Source organism: Palaemon carinicauda, chromosome 22 (genome assembly GCF_036898095.1).
Source record: "Palaemon carinicauda isolate YSFRI2023 chromosome 22, ASM3689809v2, whole genome shotgun sequence".
Lineage (NCBI taxonomy): Eukaryota > Metazoa > Arthropoda > Malacostraca > Decapoda > Palaemonidae > Palaemon > Palaemon carinicauda.
The window spans coordinates 56685769-56702800 of record NC_090746.1 but is presented as its reverse complement, the minus strand read 5'-3'; the positions used below and the strand labels follow the sequence as shown (position 1 = coordinate 56702800).

At 41.6% G+C, this 17032-nt stretch overlaps 1 protein-coding gene across 5 annotated transcripts in view; it reads left to right on the top strand.

The window, feature by feature from the left end:
• phr (photorepair) overlaps nt 1-17032 on the top strand; it is a 163864-nt gene that overhangs the window by 37475 nt on the left and 109357 nt on the right. For 4 of the 5 annotated variants that reach the window (XM_068346259.1, XM_068346257.1, XM_068346260.1 and 1 more), the window contains exon 4: nt 4722-4847. The exons of the other annotated variant lie outside the window; for it this stretch is intronic. In XM_068346259.1, the coding sequence (XP_068202360.1) occupies nt 4722-4847 (126 nt within the window). The remainder of the gene's footprint in view (nt 1-4721; nt 4848-17032) is intronic. 5 annotated transcript variants of the gene reach the window in all.

The window sequence follows — 17032 nt, the reverse complement described above, 5'->3', positions numbered from 1 at the left end:
AAGATTCCTTCTTCGAAGGCAGACCCACCACATCAACCATAGGTCGAGACTCCTCACAGGGATCCATTGATCCCTTTCTCTTCAGGAGCTCTCTCTGACTGTGCCACTGTCAGCAGACAGCCTTGGTTCAGTGCCATGGTCAGAGCAGTTGTACAAGCCTTCAGACCTGCTTTATCATCTCACTCTTCAGAGACCTCACAACATCCGACGGTTCCAGTAGATCTCCCGCAAAGAACCTTGGCTGCTTCTCCCTTGAAGAGAAAAAAAGGAGCCTGAAACACAGTAACATCCCCTAGGGTGAAACTGATTCCTGTTAGGCCTTTGAGGCCTGCCCCTCCTGACTCGCCCTCAGGACGCTCTCCTACCTTACCTCTGCCGAGGGAGTCTCACGAGGTTTGAATTTCCTCTCTTCCACCTTCGGAGGAAAATTTTCCTCACACAGAGAGTCCTCCACCACCAGCGGAAGACAGGAAGGACAACTCCATCCAGCCTTCAATGCTGGAGTCCTATCTCCTTGGCCAAAAGGAATCAAAGAACTCTAAGACATTTCCAAATCCTCTTCAAGGACCTCCAGGCCTTCAGGAACTACCAGTCACTCTAGGAATGCTCACGACCCACCCAGAGAGGACATCTCTGAGGTGGAAGAAGGAGGCTTCGCTGCCAGTCCCACTTCTGGCAAGTCCTGACTCTCATCAGGGTACTCAACGGGTTTACCGACCCGGAGATACCACCACGAGAGGGCAAAGACATGGTCTTAGATCGTGTCTTTGGCACTCACGCCCGTTAAGGTCAGTGCAGCCTTGGCCTGGTCTCAAGGGCTAAAGAGTGCCCGGGCAAAGATCGCCCAACAGCTCTCCAAGTTCTCCTCCTCTCAATGCTCACACTCTACCGTCAAGCCTCTCCCACCTCCTCGCGTCCAGTAGAGGAGGCATTTCAAAATTTTGGACGAGCTTAGTCCGGCTCTTTCACTCCACCACTCTCTGAAAGAGCTCACTTAGGGAGTCTGTCTTGAGAGGGTCTCCAACCGTGATGTCACTTTTTCGGCAGCCGAGATCCTCAATCAGGAAAAGGTCACGAAGTATGCCATGCAGGTTACTTCGTGGCTTGATCTTTGGCTGGGGAATCTGGGAATCCTGGTGCGAACTGAGGATTTTTCTAAGGAACGCACCAGAGACTTTACTTCTCTCACGCACTCGCACCATCGAGTCTCAAACTTATGGCCGAACACCATCCTGAAACGTCGGAATGCTGTGGCTGAGAGATTCCATCAGCAGGTCCCGAATGCCAAGATCGCTAGGCTCAGGAACTCCTCTCTTTTTGAGTCAAAAGACGTGGAACAAGCTGTTGAGAGATGGAGGAAGTCTCACCAGGACTCCCTCCTCCATAGGGCTTTGACATCCAAGCCCTATAAATCACCAGCTCCTCAGTAGTCCCATCCAGATAAGACCTCGACAAACAAGACAGCATGGAAAACAGTGGTGTCTAAGAAGCCCTTTCCGACCAAGGACAAGAATAGCAGTAAGTCCTCCAGGGGAGGAAAATTTCCTAGAGGGAGTGGCCGAGGCCCCATACACTAGAATTGGCGTTCTCCCCGCTTGTCCAATAGTGGGGTGAAGCCTACAAAATTGCTGGGACAGGTGGAAGCAACTCGGGGCCTAACCCTGGATAGACTCCGTGATTCGCTCAGGGTATCGCATCCCGTTCACAACATCTCTCTCTCCCTTGATCAGGAATCCAGTGTCAATAGACGCCTTTGCTATGGGATCAGCAAACGGGCTAGCCCTCTGGGCAGAAATCCAGACCCTGTTGAAGAAGGGCGCTCTCCAGGAGGTCCTCGACGAGTTTCCAGGCTTCTTCAGTCTACTCTTTCTTGTGAAAAAGGCATCTGGAGCTTGGAGACCAGTCATCGACCTCTCAGCTCTAAACAAGTTTGTCAAGCAAACTCTCTTCAGCATGGAGATGGCAGACACAGTCAGACATGTGGTAAGACCACAGGACTTCATTTACACACTGGACCTAAAGGAGACATATTTCCAGATCCCAATCCATCCGTCTTCAAGGAAGTACTTAAGATTCAGCCTAGACAACAGGAAATACCAGTTCAAGGGGCTGTGCTTTGGTCTTTCCACAGCTCCTCAAGTCTTCACTAGAGTGTTCTCCCTAGTGTCATCTTGGGCACACAGGATTGGCATCCGTCTCCTCCGTTATTTGGACGACTGGCTAATCCTAGCGGGCTCGGTGTCAACCCTTCTACAACACCGAGAAAAACTTCTGAGGCTTTGCCAAGATCTGGGGATCATGGTAAACCTCGAGAAGTCCTCCCTACTTCTTATGCAGAGACTGGTATACCTAGGCATGATATTAGACACCAATATCCACAAATAGTGAGGCTGAGAAAGGTCGCAAGACCCTTTCTCAGACGAGAAGAGCTTCCAGCCCAGACATGGCTACGTCTTCTCGGGTACCTTTCCTCTCTGGCCCGTCTAGTTCCCAACGATCGCCTCAAGATTCGATCTCTCCAGTAGCGACTCAAGTCCCGGTGGAATCAGGCTTTCGACTCCCCGGACATCCTGATTTCCATGGGATCAGCGGAACAGACGGACCTCGAATGGTGGGTGTCGGACGAGAATCTACGATTTGATGCTGTTCTCAGGCGCTTCAAAAAAAAGGCTGGAGGCCCCACGTGCTGCACCACACGATCTCAGGCCTCTGGTCAAAGTCAGAAGAGTACCTCCGCGTAAATCTCTTAGAGATGAAGGCCGTTTTTCTGTCCCTTCAACAGTTCCACTAGTTCCTGGCGGGCCACTCAGTGATGGTGATGAGCGACAACACCACAATAGTGGCTTACATCAACAAACTAGGAGGTACCTTTTCGCAGCCCCTGTCCCATCTAGCAATAGAGATACTGAGATTGGCAGAGATTCACTCGATACCACTATCTGCACACTTCATTCCAGGCAAAAGGAATGTGCTCGCCCACAATCTGAGCAGAGCTTCTCAGATAGTGAGTACCGAGTGGTCTTTGAATCATCTAGTAGCCAACAAAGTCCTTACTTTGTGGGGTTCTCCGACTGTGGATCTCTTCGCAATGGCCCTGAACTTTAGGCTCCCGTTGTATTGCTCCCCAGTCCCAGACCTCAGGGCTCTCGGGCAAGATGCATTCCAACAATGATGGGACAACATCGACGTTTACGCCTTTCCCCCGTTCTGTCTCGTGAGGAGGGTAATCAACAAGGCCAGAAAATCATTCAACCTCTCAATGACTCTCATAGCTCCGCTATGGCATCATGCGGAATGGTTTCCAGACCTTCTGCAACTCCTGACGAAGTCTCCAAGAGAACTCCCTCCATGACACGAACTACTCATACAACCACATGCCAACATTTTCCACAAAGTCGTAGCTTCGCTACAACTTCACGCCTAGAGACTATCCAGCATCTCCTCTCTCAGAGAGAATTTTCACAACAAGTAGCTCGTCCCCGTGTATCAGCACTCTTTGTTAGCACAGGGAGGGTCAAGAAGAGTGTCACTAAAAATACCATCTCAGCCTGAATTCGCAGGGTTATTGACCATGCATGGAATCCCGACCCTCCTCCTACTCATCGACCTAGAGCTCATGATGAGGGGCATAAGCACATCCCTAGCATTTAAATGCAACTACTCTGTGGCGTAGATGTGTAAGCATCAAGTGACCTTCACCACCCGGTACCTGCAAGATGTGACCCACTAGAACATGGATGCATTTTTCATTGGTTCTGTGGTGGGTGCACAAGTGGCTTACAGGTAGCTCAGGCTCCTTGATGGACAAATAGCAGATGGTTGAGGGCATTGGTTACCCGGGATTAGTCTGGGATGAATGATAAGAATGTCTGGCTCTTTTCTTTTCTTTCATCTTCCCCTCTCAGGGGGAACAGCATCATGGGCCCTCTGCAAGCTTGCTCCACATATCTGCAGGTGATAGCCGTTTCCCTTGTGTAACCTAATCTAGATTCCATTTCCCTTGCGTAACCTAATATAGATTTCATTTCAGGATGCAATAAAACCTCAAATCGATCAATCTATCCATCTATAGATTTCATACTTGTGCACATCCCAGATACTCTCCGTGAGGTGGGTATTGTGAAAAGTCTGTTTGATTTAATATTCCTATTTTTAAACTCTGAATATTCTTACCTAGACAGTCACATTGCTAGTTCCTCACAACCACACAGGTTGCTCAGGCTACCATTTGTGCATTTTCCTTTTAGCGAGGTGTCAAGTTTTTTTCTCAGTTACAGTTTAATACTGTACAGGTAAAAACCTGGGACAATGGCCAAGCCAGTGGTCAGACCACCACCCTCCTAATGGGTGAGGCCTCCCTACTAAATAGCGTAAGGGTTGTTTAGTGTCCTAACGATATAAACCAGTACATATTTATACAAATTGTCCCACCATCACCTGTCCCCTTAAGTCCTGCCTGCAATCAAAAGTGGTGTAATCCCACTGATGTGTGAGTGAGTTGGGGGTAGCCAGCAACCCCCCAGCTACCCACACCACCCTCCCACTGTCTAGTGCTTGTGTAGTTGCCACCTCACATTAAAATCTTAGTGTCTTGTCTTACAGCTTTGCCAAAAGATAATCCCTATTAAAGAGCTACAGGTTTGTATCAAAATACAAATTACAAATTACTTCTAAATGTCATGTTTGTGGTACCTGATGTTTTGGTATTTTTCTATTAACAGATAATTGGGCCTTACTTTTTGCTCAGCGATTAGCACTGAAAAATAAATTACCTCTTCATGTGGTATACTGTCTTATCCCTAAGTTTCTGGATACCACATATCGTCAGTTTCAGTTTCTTTTGAAAGGTATGTTGAAAACTGCTAACTGCCATTATACATTGATATAGTTACTGCTAAAGATATTTAGTATGGAGATTGTTTTAGAGAGTATTTTAATGTTTTGTTATTTTAGAGTTGTACTGTGCTATGTAATTCTAAGCTTATGCATTTGCCTCCAGTGGAAATGACCAATGTTATCAGAGCTAAGATTTTTATTCAGTTTGGTGTGGTTAGGTAATTTCGTCATAAAAATAGTAATGTAGATGCATATGTATTGGTTATTTTTATGATATACAATATCTCAAATGTCATGCAGATGAAAGTCACTGTTGTCAAGAATGTCTTTCTTTGCATGTAATGTGCCTGGCATGCGGGATACTGTAAATTTTTTTTTCCTTGGTACATGACAGTTTATTCCTGTACAGTAGGGTCCCGAATTATGCGAGAATTTGGTCGATGAAAGGCCTCGTGTAATTGGAAATTCGTATATTTCGAAACACATCATGGCGGCAAACAGCAACCTACCCGTCAATTTTTTTTTCACTCCATTTCTAGCTTTCTAGCTATATATATACTGTATATACACTGTGTGTGTATGTATGTGTGTATGTATGTATATATATATTATATATATATATATTATATATATATATATAACATATATATATATATATATATATATATATATATATATATATATATTTATATATATATATATATATATATACATATATACTGTAGCTTTTATCTTAACAATACTGTAAGAAATCCTTCTTATAGATTTTTTTTATAAAATACTGTACAAAATTTCTTTTATGGATAAATAAAACAATAAAAAGTTGTTAAAGTTTTGATAATTTTCTATGACTGTAGTATTTACTACTGTACTATGCATAGCTTACTGTTTTCAGTATTTTCCGAATGATGTAGAATTATTTCCTATAGATACAAAAAACAAAAAAGGGTTTTCAAGGTTTGATACAGTACGTAGGCCTATCTAGCAATAGTTAAAAATTACAGTATAGTACTGTATATCCATGATGACACTCCCACACGTAAACACGGCCACTAGGCGCAAGTGTGCAATAGGCTGCTGTACGATAATCACGCTTTTTTTGCCCTGAGCGGTCATTTCACTAATGATAATTTTTCAAAGTTAATATAATTTCTTTATGCTTATAATTCGTAATTATAGTTAAAAGTAGGGATATTAATTAAATGGTTGAGTAAAAAACAATTAATACTACTATTATTTCATTTCAAATGGCTACATAATACTGAATATTCTAATGGGTTCTTTTTATCTTCAATCGTAAATCTTACGCCTGGATAAGCAACAAAAGGAAAGGGATAGGTCTCTCTCTCTCTCTCTCTCTCTCTCTCTCTCTCTCTCTCTCTCTCTCTCTCTCTCTCTCTCTCTCTCTCTCTCTCTCTCTCTCTCATATCGTTTCCTGTATAGTTTTCAAATATGTTCGTCATACATTTGTACATTATTTATCCACTTTATTCTCTCTCTCTCTCTCTCTCTCTCTCTCTCTCTCTCTCTCTCTCTCTCTCTCTCTCTCTCTGCGTTTCCTTTCCCTTTATAGTTTTGTGAAATTTCGTTGTCCAGTCATTCGGTAATGAGAAGTCATTTTCGCTTTCGACATCGAAAGAAAACTTGTTTCTTCAATATACTCATCACTGGAGGATTCAGAACTAGTGCTCTCATTATCAAACAGGTTATCATTATCAAATTCCACAACAAGAATATCATTTATTTCATCTAAAGAAATAACCTTCCTCTTTAGACCTATCATTACAAAAGGAACAACAAATAACCACTTATGCATGAACGCCCGAGCGCACTGATAGGAAACCAGTTCAAACCAGAGTTTTGTAACATCAAGCTACCTTCAGAAAAATAGTTGCCAGATATCATATAAGTTTCTATTCACAGTCCCCATATGCTGAGAGTGTTGCCAAGTGGTGATCCTATACTTACTATACGAGTAAAGTAACATCACGAGACTGACGGCTTGTAAAAGGCAATTAAAGTCATGAACGGAATATACAGTTGAAGGCGGTACCGAGTAGATCGTGGTGAACGGTTTATCACTTGGGTGACGCTTAACAGGTTAAAAAAACATTTTATATAGTTCGGTATTTTCTCTATCCATCCTCTCCCAGAAAACCTTCAAATGTGAATTATCGGAATGTGTGCAGATCTTGGCAGTGCGATAACTAGTTAGCGACTGAGAATAAAAAAAATAAAAAGCCCGATTGACGAATGACGATGCTGATGAAGAGGATATCGAATACCGATTTTTCCCTAATTGATTTTTTCTACGTTCTGTCTAATCCAATGTACAGTACATTCTTATGTAAAGGGCGAACCCCAACATTTCTTGATGCTGCTACACTTTAATTATAGATATTTTACCACCTATTTATAATCTTTATTTATAATAACATCTTTAGTAAAAGCTCTTCAATATCACTTTCAGGAGTAAATGCGTTTATGATCGATGATGAAACGTAAAAAAAAAAAGTTTTCCTTTTAAGAAGGCGTTTTTTTAAGGAAAAAAAAACAACACGAAACAAAATTGCTCATATTTCATATATTTTGATTTTCTAAGGATAAATAAAACATTAATTATAACATTATTATTACATAGTACCTGGTAAGATATCTTTTGCCGCAAAAGTTAACCTATAGACAGATGTTAAAATTGGTTAGCGAGTTCGTTATGATCAGCGATGGAACGTACTAAACAAAGTAATGGGTTTGGTTGTGGTGACATGTTTGGCAGTAGCATGATATAAAAGTCTTTATTTTGATGGTTTTTAATTTAAAGTTTAATGAATAAGGATTTTTCACCATAATCACAACGTAAGTATAAAAATTAATTAGTACAAATATGGAATATTATACATATAGGTGTTGGACAGTTAGGCTAGGCCTAGCGACAAGTTCACACAACAGATGGGCAAACCTTAACATTTTTCATCCAAAACTAGTCTTAAAATGTTTGAACAGAAATCTTTCTCTCACATTCTCCCCCCCCCTTCTCAGACATCGGGGAACCATCACCCCCCCCCAATACAATTAAGAAAACAATAGATTTCCTACGCTTCGCGGTGCTTGACTCGCGGATTTAGAATGCTCCTCGCAAATACAGGAAAATTAATTTTTAAAAACTATCGATCGCGTAATTGAGGAATCGCGTAATTAGAACACGTGTAATTCGGGACCCTACTGTACTACATACCTAGGAGATTAGTGCAGTTCAGCTAGAATTTTTAACATTGTATACTTCCCTTTGCCTGAATTTATTTTCCCACATAAAAAGCTATCTGTTCAGGCATTTTGTGGTCTGCGGTTTTGTATGAGTGATGTTTTATCACCGAAGTTTTTCATATTCCCTCTTTAGGATATTTGAAGTGCTCATCTTACCTTCCTAGATCCATTAACCTATTTGCTCAGGTATTGGCCCTTTAATGAATGTTAAGATTGTGCAGTAGTTGTCCATATCTTCTGTACCATGGTCTTCCACAGTGTCGAGTTACAGTTCTTTTGCTTGGGGGTAGACTTAGGCACTGTTCTATCGTATTTATCTTCCTCTTTTTTTTTCTTTTTTTTTTAAGTTTTTATAGTTTCTATATGAAAGATCTAATTTAATGTTGATACTGTTCTTGAAATCTTTTATTTTGATTGTTTACTATTTCTCTTGTAGTTTATTTATTTCTTTGTCTCCTTTCCTCACTGGGCTATTTTTCCCGGTTTGACGCCTTGTGCTTATAGCTTAGCTTGTAATAATTATAATAATAATAATAATAATAATAATAATAGTAATAATAATTATAATAATAAATATTGTTATTAGCTTTGTTCATAGTTTTAGGAAATTTCAATAATTTTTTTGTTCAGAATGTCAATAGCACTGTCTTTTTTAATTGATGACAGGCAATTACATACATACATATACCAAGGCACTTCCCCCAATTTTGGGGGTTAGCCGACATCAACAAATGAAACAAAACAAAAAGGGGACCTCTACTCTCTACGTTCCTCCCAGCCTGACAAGGGACTCAACTGAGTTCAGCTGGTACTGCTAGGGTGCCAAAGCCCACCCTCCCCCGTTATCCACCACAGATGAAGCTTCATAATGCTGAATCCCCTACTGCTGCTACCTCCGCGGTCATCTAAGGCACCGGAGGAAGCAGCAGGGCCTACCGGAACTGTGTCACAATCGCTCGCCATTCATTCCTATTTATAGCACACTCTCTTGCCTTTCACATCTATCCTCCTATCACCCAGAGCTTCCTTCACTCCATCCATCCACCCAAACCTTGGCCTTCCTCTTGTACTTCTCCCATCAACTCTTGCATTCATCACCTTCTTTAGAAGACAGCCATTTTCCATTCTCTCAACATGGCCAAACCACCTCAACACATTCATATCCACTCTAGCTGCTAACTCATTTCTTACACCCGTTCTCACCCTCACCACTTCGTTCCTAACCCTATCTACTCGAGATACACCAGCCATACTCCTTAGACACTTCATCTCAAACACATTCAATTTCTGTCTCTCCATCAGGCAATTACATGGAAAAATCCAAATAGAATAAAACAAACATACAGTTGTAAAAGAGTTTTTAAATGGTTTATATATATTTCTGTAGCATTTAAATTATTCAAACTAGTATTCATTATTTTTGTTGAATATGTAGCAAACACTAATTGTTCCAACACAAAATGTAAAGCTTCTGCTCTAAGCTACGGAGTACAGGTAGTCGCCGACTTACGACCGAGATAGGGACCGAGAGGTGAGTCGTAAGTCGAGTTCGCCGTATGTCGAACTAGAAAAGTGAAGTTTCCGTAGATTTTTTTTGATACGTTATGATTCGGCAATCATCTGGATCATATTTTGTCATTATTTTCTTACTGTCTATCATTATTCCATTTTCTTGTTTCATAGGATATCATATGCTCTATCAATGCATTTTTGTATTCTATTTATCAATTTTGGAAGTATTTTACAATCGAGTACTGAAAATTTTGTTTCCCTTTGGTTATGATCAGCTGATCTGAAAGTGCCGCTACCTACCGTATCAAAATATGGCGTACATACGTATGGCATATTTTTTTATAATTTCTTAACTTATTAGAAATATCTTCATGATGAAAATTACATCAACGCCAATGTGTTACAGGAAATCAGTTTCCATTCAGTTTGTCTAATCATTAGGTATAATGCGAAATCTTTGTAGCTCTTTCTCTGTGCGTGTGTGTGCTCGCTCTCGCAATCGCATACGGGTAGTTCATTTTTAAAGCTTCATACAGTATTCTAGTTCAATATTAAGCCTTTATATTTCATTAGACATTACTGTGTTTAATTGTGGTTTGTTAAAGCACGTTTATATTTTATTTTTCAATTCAATTCAATAATCAACAAACACTTTTGATTCTCTTTTGGTTGGCATCAGCTGATCTCAAGGTCACGCTGCAGTATTACTATTATGAGCACATATATATGGTGCGAATAACACTGATCTATATAATTTTCTTGACATTCGAAATTTCTTCATAATGCATATTACATCAGCGCCAATATGTTATAGGGTATCACATTTTCCATACTGTTCGTTTTAGACCTTATTATTAGTTATAAAAGGAATACGCTCTCTCTCTCTCTCTCTCTCTCTCTCTCTCTCTCTCTCTCTCTCTCTCTCTCTCTCTCTCTCTCTCTCTCTCTCTCTCCCGTATTTTGATTTTTAATTCAGTTGTATCTTCATATTTTTTTGAAAATTATTAAAAAATTCTATATATCATTATTTGATGTTTCGATTATGGGAATAGTAACGCATCGGAGGGAAATCACTTTATTTGCCTCTCGCCTTCCGCCAGAAATATAACGTCATCAGACTTTTTTTCTTAAATTTACGGTAAGTTGTACTAATCTTATAACTAATGATACAGACCACTAAAACACTTGATATCGTTACTGGGTGTTTCGATGATTGGAATGCTGTAATAAGATTACTCGGTAACAATGAAAGGAAATCATTCGGTTTGTCAGCGCGCTTCTGCCAGATACATGACGTCACAAGACACGTGACGTACAGTAAACTCTACGAAGGATGACTTGCATGATATGTTAATTCATTTTCTTTTTTTCTCGCAAGAAATGAAAAGAAAATACTTACTTACAAAGCAAAAGTATTTAATTTTTATTATGTTAAGGGAAATATATTATTTTCAAGAAAATATTTGTCCTATTAGTATACTTTCTTTTGATAAACATCGATCTATTATCAAAGATTAAATATAACTAGTGTACAGTTAAATTTACGCTACGTAGTACTCATGACAACCAATACAGATCCACAAAATACTTTGTATCGTTACTTAATATTTCGATAATGGGAATACTAACAGTAATCATTAGCCAGTGGAAGGAAATCAATATATTTCCTGGTCGCTTTCCGCCGTGATATGACGTCACCAGACAAATAATATGAACTCAATAGATATTAAAACTTTTCTTTTGTTTTTTACTGAAAATAGATACTGTATATTAACAATAAAAGAAAATAATTAACCAAGATAAATCAGTTCATTTTCATACAAAAAAATAGATTATTTTCAAGGAAATATTCGTCCTATTTCCAATAGACTTGTGACGTTATCACCCTGAAAAAAATCGTCGTAAAGTCGAATCGCCGTAGGTCGCATAGGTCATAAGTCGAGCACTACCTGTATTATTTCGGAGAAGCTGAAACCAGCCGATAAGGTTTTTTTTTTTTTTTTTTTTTTTTTTTTTTTTTTTTTTTTTTTTTTGCTAGTTAGCGGGGGCGAGCGGGGTAGGTTAACCCTCCCGCTTACACCAGCACCAGCAAATAACCGTCACTTTTTATTTCAGCTCGGTAGAGTAAAGACGTAGTCTTTACTCTACTGCCAAACCTTTTTAACCTGTTTATGGCTAAAAGCAACTGGCCCAAAGCTTAATAATAAGTCCCTTTCTTTCAGAGCTATCTTTCTTGGGGTTCCCCGTGCAAAGCAAGGTAGCAAGAGGTCTTTGGCCTTGACTTCTGCTCGCCTGACATTCGCTCTGCTTCAGCAGGCGGGGTGACGCAGTTGCGGACAAGAACTCCTTGGAGTAACTTGTTGGGTAACTCCTCCGGGGTAAACCCAGAAACGAACTTCGGCTACATTTCACAGGCAACACTCGATGTCGACCTTCAACTTGAGCTTAGTTCGTTGACGGGAAGCAGAAAGTACTGCCTGGAGGTTTGCCTCCAGATGTTGGATAATTTTCCCTTCCGAGGGGGAGTTAATCTTCACCAGGTGTTGAGCAACTTCGCCTTCTGAGGGAAAGTTCCTCCACCAGCCACTGTTTAGCAATTTCTTCGTTTGCGGGGAGAATTGCAGACAGCGGCAACATAGGTTGGTCGCCTTTCCCTGCCGCGGGAGAGACTGCCTTTTTCTGGCGGGAATTGCTCTTTGGAGCTTGCCGACGAATGAGTTAGGCGATTGCTTACATCTACTCATCGCCGTCGTACCCTCAGGGTACAAAACCAGTCGTTGCAGTTCCTTCTGCGATCTTTGACGGAGATGGTGACGACTAACGGCCGCTTCTTCTCCCACCGACTAGTCTCGTAAGCCTTAAGGGGCCTGGCCGGTATCCCAATATATTGGGGTATAGGAAGAAAAACACAAAATCCTGAAAAAATTCACCGAGCTTTGTATGGCAATAGAGCATGCGTATACGAAATATTTTGTCAAAATTCCTCTTAATTTCATAGTTACAGGTATTTAGTAAAAGTAACAATACAGTAAACCAAAAACATTGTTCCCTACAAGAAAATGCAGTACAGTATTTCTTTTGTTATCGTAAATTTTGATAATTATTACATTCTAATATAAAACAAATTGTGAGCAATGGAATCTGTATGGATTCCATGAGTCATAAGATGATTTATTACGCGGGTAATTACACTTCTCGGCCTTCATCGTAGCACAAACCTTATAGAGAGTACACGTTTGAGTTTGACCTCTGACATTCACTCGTTTTTACGTCTGTTTTTTTCGGTTTTGGCAAGAATTTCATCATGACAAAGAGGAAAAAATATCTCGCTAACATAAGGAAGAAGAAAATTTCCTCCAATAAGAGTTCAGAAGTTGTTAATATCGGCAAAATTAGCGGAGTTAGTGAAGGAGAGGGATTATGAAAGAGCGACTGTCTCGCCTAAAGAAGCAAGATATTAAGTAAAGGGATCTTCATTTATGATTAAATTAGAATGAATAACTTTGTTTTGGTGTATTAATATCCAAAAAGGAATGTAAGATTCATAATAATCATGATTTATTAATATTGTCTATGTAAAAATACAAAGAGAAACTTTGAATGCCTGTATCTCAAAACTAATCTTATTGACCTTCAAATTATATTTTTGGGCTCCAGCCATGTCGTCCTGATGGAAGTTCCTATAGGGTAGCTTCCTTGGGTATATTTGACTACGGTGATATTCCCAGAGAATTTACCTTAAGGTACCCAGAATTCTAACTCCTGGAGCGAATATCCCTAATTAAATAAACCAGGGATATCGCGAAATTTCAGAGGACGTATTCTTGACACGCCACTTAGCAATCTGCACCCCAAACAGAATTAACACTTCGAAAGGGCAAGAAAACGAAAAACAAGAAAGAAAGGAGAGCCGCTCGCAAGGTACCTCTCCTCTCTCGCTTCGTATGCGTGCATAGCGCCGCCGACAGCGCCATCTGCATTCCTTTTTGCGTAGCTCAACAACTCGGTGTTTTCCCTGTGTTATCTCGTAATTCTTGGATTATTTTTAACATCATGATGCTTTCTCCAACTTCTTCTGCCTCTGATAAGTTGAGTATTATCTCTTTTATGTATAAATGTAAGCTCTTGGTGATTTTAAGATATTTCGATAGCGATATTTTAGTTGCCTACCGGAGGCGTCCTGGACGCTGTCGCTCGCCATGCATGAGTCATTTAGTTAGCCAGAGCGACGTTCCCGGCTGTTATGCTTTAATAATTTTAGCTATTTAGCTTTACATAAGAATTCTTTATATGATGCTATTAGTATTTTCGTTTCGGCGAATGATTTACCGATCCTGGCCTACGCTAGGCCTTGTAGCCTAGACGTTTGGCCCTAGTACTTTCATGCATGATATTCAGATTTCCGAGTGTTTTGAAATTTCATTGAAGCTTTAGGCAGTTTTATACATTTAAGATATTGTTGATATTTCTTCCAAGATAGTATACGAGTGAGTTTTGGTGATTTAGGTAATCGATTCTCTTCGCGCCTAGGCTAGTTGCCTATGGGGCCCTAGTATACTTTCTCTCACTCCCCGGTTGCTCTCTTCTCCTCGGAGAATATGTGCAATCCCTTTTCCCTCTATTTAAGCCTTGGGCTTAACCCTAATGGTTTATCTGAATTGACATTTAGATACAACTATATTAGGGTGTCTCTGTTCTTTCCTGTTTCCAGTAAGTCTGGCTTCAAGAGGGGCCAGGACATCAGAGTTTTTAGTCTGGGTCTGTTCTTTCTAGCATAGAGATTGCGATTCCTTTGCTAGGTCTAGAGCAGACATAGGAGGCTTAGCCTCCTTAGACCACTTTCGAAGGTTTCTGTACGAGATGATTCCTTCTTTTTGTGATCTAGCAGACTAGTCCAGTGTGGTTGTTCTTGATGTGAAGGATGAGATCCTTCTTTCCTGTGAATAACAACACCAACCTTGCTTTGGTTCCGAGGGAGATGGCAAGTACTGCCGGCCTCCCTCCTAGGATTCCCCCTAGGCTAAGATGAGCTTTCTTGGCTGCGGGGTGATTCTTTACTAGAGCAGGGTTTGTTGGACCCTCTTTCCCCCTTCCCCCTCTTTCCTTAGTGATAGCCTAGCCATTACATCTCTGTCCGTCATTCTACATCTGTACCTAGCATAGGTTAGGATGTGGAGTTGACTCAGTCCCTTGCCGAAGGCCTTCTTCTTTTGAGTGTTCTCCAGACCTCCCTTGGTCTCTCATCCATGTATGTCTGTAGAGCCAGACGGCATTGGACAACGGAAGCTTGAATTCATATTCTCCCCTTCCTTATGTGCACTCTTTCTGGTTGCCGGGCTATGAGGCAGTGCCGTCTCTTATCCCGGCATCCATCCTGTTTCTCTTCTAGTGTTTGTACCCTAGCCCGGCTGCTGGCCTGAGTAGCCGGCAGCCAGGCAGTTGGAAGTTCTCTGGTTCCTTTTGCTGCCAGCCGGCAATAGAAACACACCATAGTTCTGCCGGCCACTAATCGTAGCGGCCGGCAGCCGGGTGCTATCATTTTTTAGTTGCCGGCCGGCACACACATTCGAGCCAGCGTTCTTCCACCTAATAGTCTAAAAGTAGTATACTTTGGAACTAATTTAAGGTACGTGCGGGCCGGCACATTATTTTATATACTGTAGCCAGTATTTTTCAGTATAGGATATACTGCATAGAGAAAACTATAGTATAGAATATTTTACAACACTAAGTTTTTCTAACACTCTTGTGTTGTCTTGTACAGCCCTTTGGTGAAACCATACAGATAAAGAAAGTGAGTTCTTCCTTTTCTACTATCCAGTATTTTAAAATTACTTATTTTGGTGTGAGCTACACCTATTTTCCTCTGGAAATTCCTTATTGGTTACTCTATTATAGAATAACCATGAAGTTTTATTATCTGGAAGGTTACAGCAATTGACTGGTCAGGAAATACAAGTGTGTGTCTTTATTTCTTTCCTTTCTAGCTTAGTTACTTTAAGCTATGTATATTCAGTGATATGTGGCTCACTTGATACTCATGGAATTTTCTTCTCTTTACAGGAGGACCATCCGAAGTGTGGGAGTGTATTCTGCAACGTCCGCAGCAAGAACTTCTGCGGACATGACTTGTGTAGGAGGCACGCAGCATGCGCAGTCTCCAAAGGTGATCTCCGGTATTGGGACCCGCAGGTATGTACTATTTGCACAAACCTGATTACCGAGGCATTTGACACCCCCAAGACGGCGGAGTCAAGGGACGCAGCAAGGGAGAAGCTTCGTACCTGGGTAAGGGGCTTCCAGAAGAACACTTCTGGTCCCTATTTTCCAAGCGAGAAGATGAGGGCTTACCTTTTCCCCAAGGCATCAGCAGATGCAGTGATTCCCCAGCCTCAAGCGGAGATGCCGTTGGTTCAGATCCCGGTGGATGCTGAAGTCGCGGACGCCCTGCAGGACATCCAACTGGACGATAGGATGTCGGAGGTGTCCGAGTACACTGAAAAAGACCTTCTGGCAGAAGACCAGGAAGAGGAGCTGACCCAGGCTCCAGACAATGAGAAGGGGGAATTCGACGAGGAGTCGGCTACCCCGGTTCAGGCCCCTGAACCTGTTCCCTCAACATCGTCCTCTCTCCCAGAGGATCTAGGAAAGACCCTTTCTTCCATTGTTGGGATGATCCAACAGATACAGAAGGAAATTAATGAGAAGGCTGCTGCAATGAAGTTAGAGATGCGAAGACTTGCAGCATCACGTGGGCCCCAGAAGAAGCTCAGCGTGAAGGACCTTCCCTTATGCTCGGATGTCAACCCTTGGAGGTATGCCGAGCACATGCCTATGACGATGGGAAAGATCGTCATCTCAGAGAAATTGGGCTCAGTCCCCCTTGAGGAGGTGGAATTCTGGCCCAGCAAAGAGTCGTATCCGGACTGCTATGTCCGCCTAAGAAAGGAACCAGCCTCAAAGGAAGAAACGGAGCCGAAGGAGGTCATAGTTTTTGACCATGCTAAGGCTCAAGCCTTGCTGTCAAGCTCGATAAAAAAGAGAGGGGCTTCACAAACTCAAAGGTACCCGCTTTGAGTAAGAAGCACCCTTCCTTTGTGTCCTCTCCTTCTAGAACCTTTCCCTTTATGCAGAAAGGGTTTACGGCCGTGTTGAAAGCGGTCGAGGCGGGTAAGCCATGCCCCTCCTTGGAGGAGTGTAAACCCCTATCCTTGACCTTACCCTTGGACCAGAAAGACTAGAGGGACGTCCATCTTACCTTCTCAGTCGGGAAGTTGGAGGCCAATATTGCCAGACGTCAGTTCGGTGAAAACCTCCCGAAGCTGTCTGACTTTCTTTTGCGTAGGGAGCTTGAGACAAAAGAAAGACTTGCTGCCTCAATGTCTCTGCAAACGACTCTGGAGACAATGGCAAGTGACCC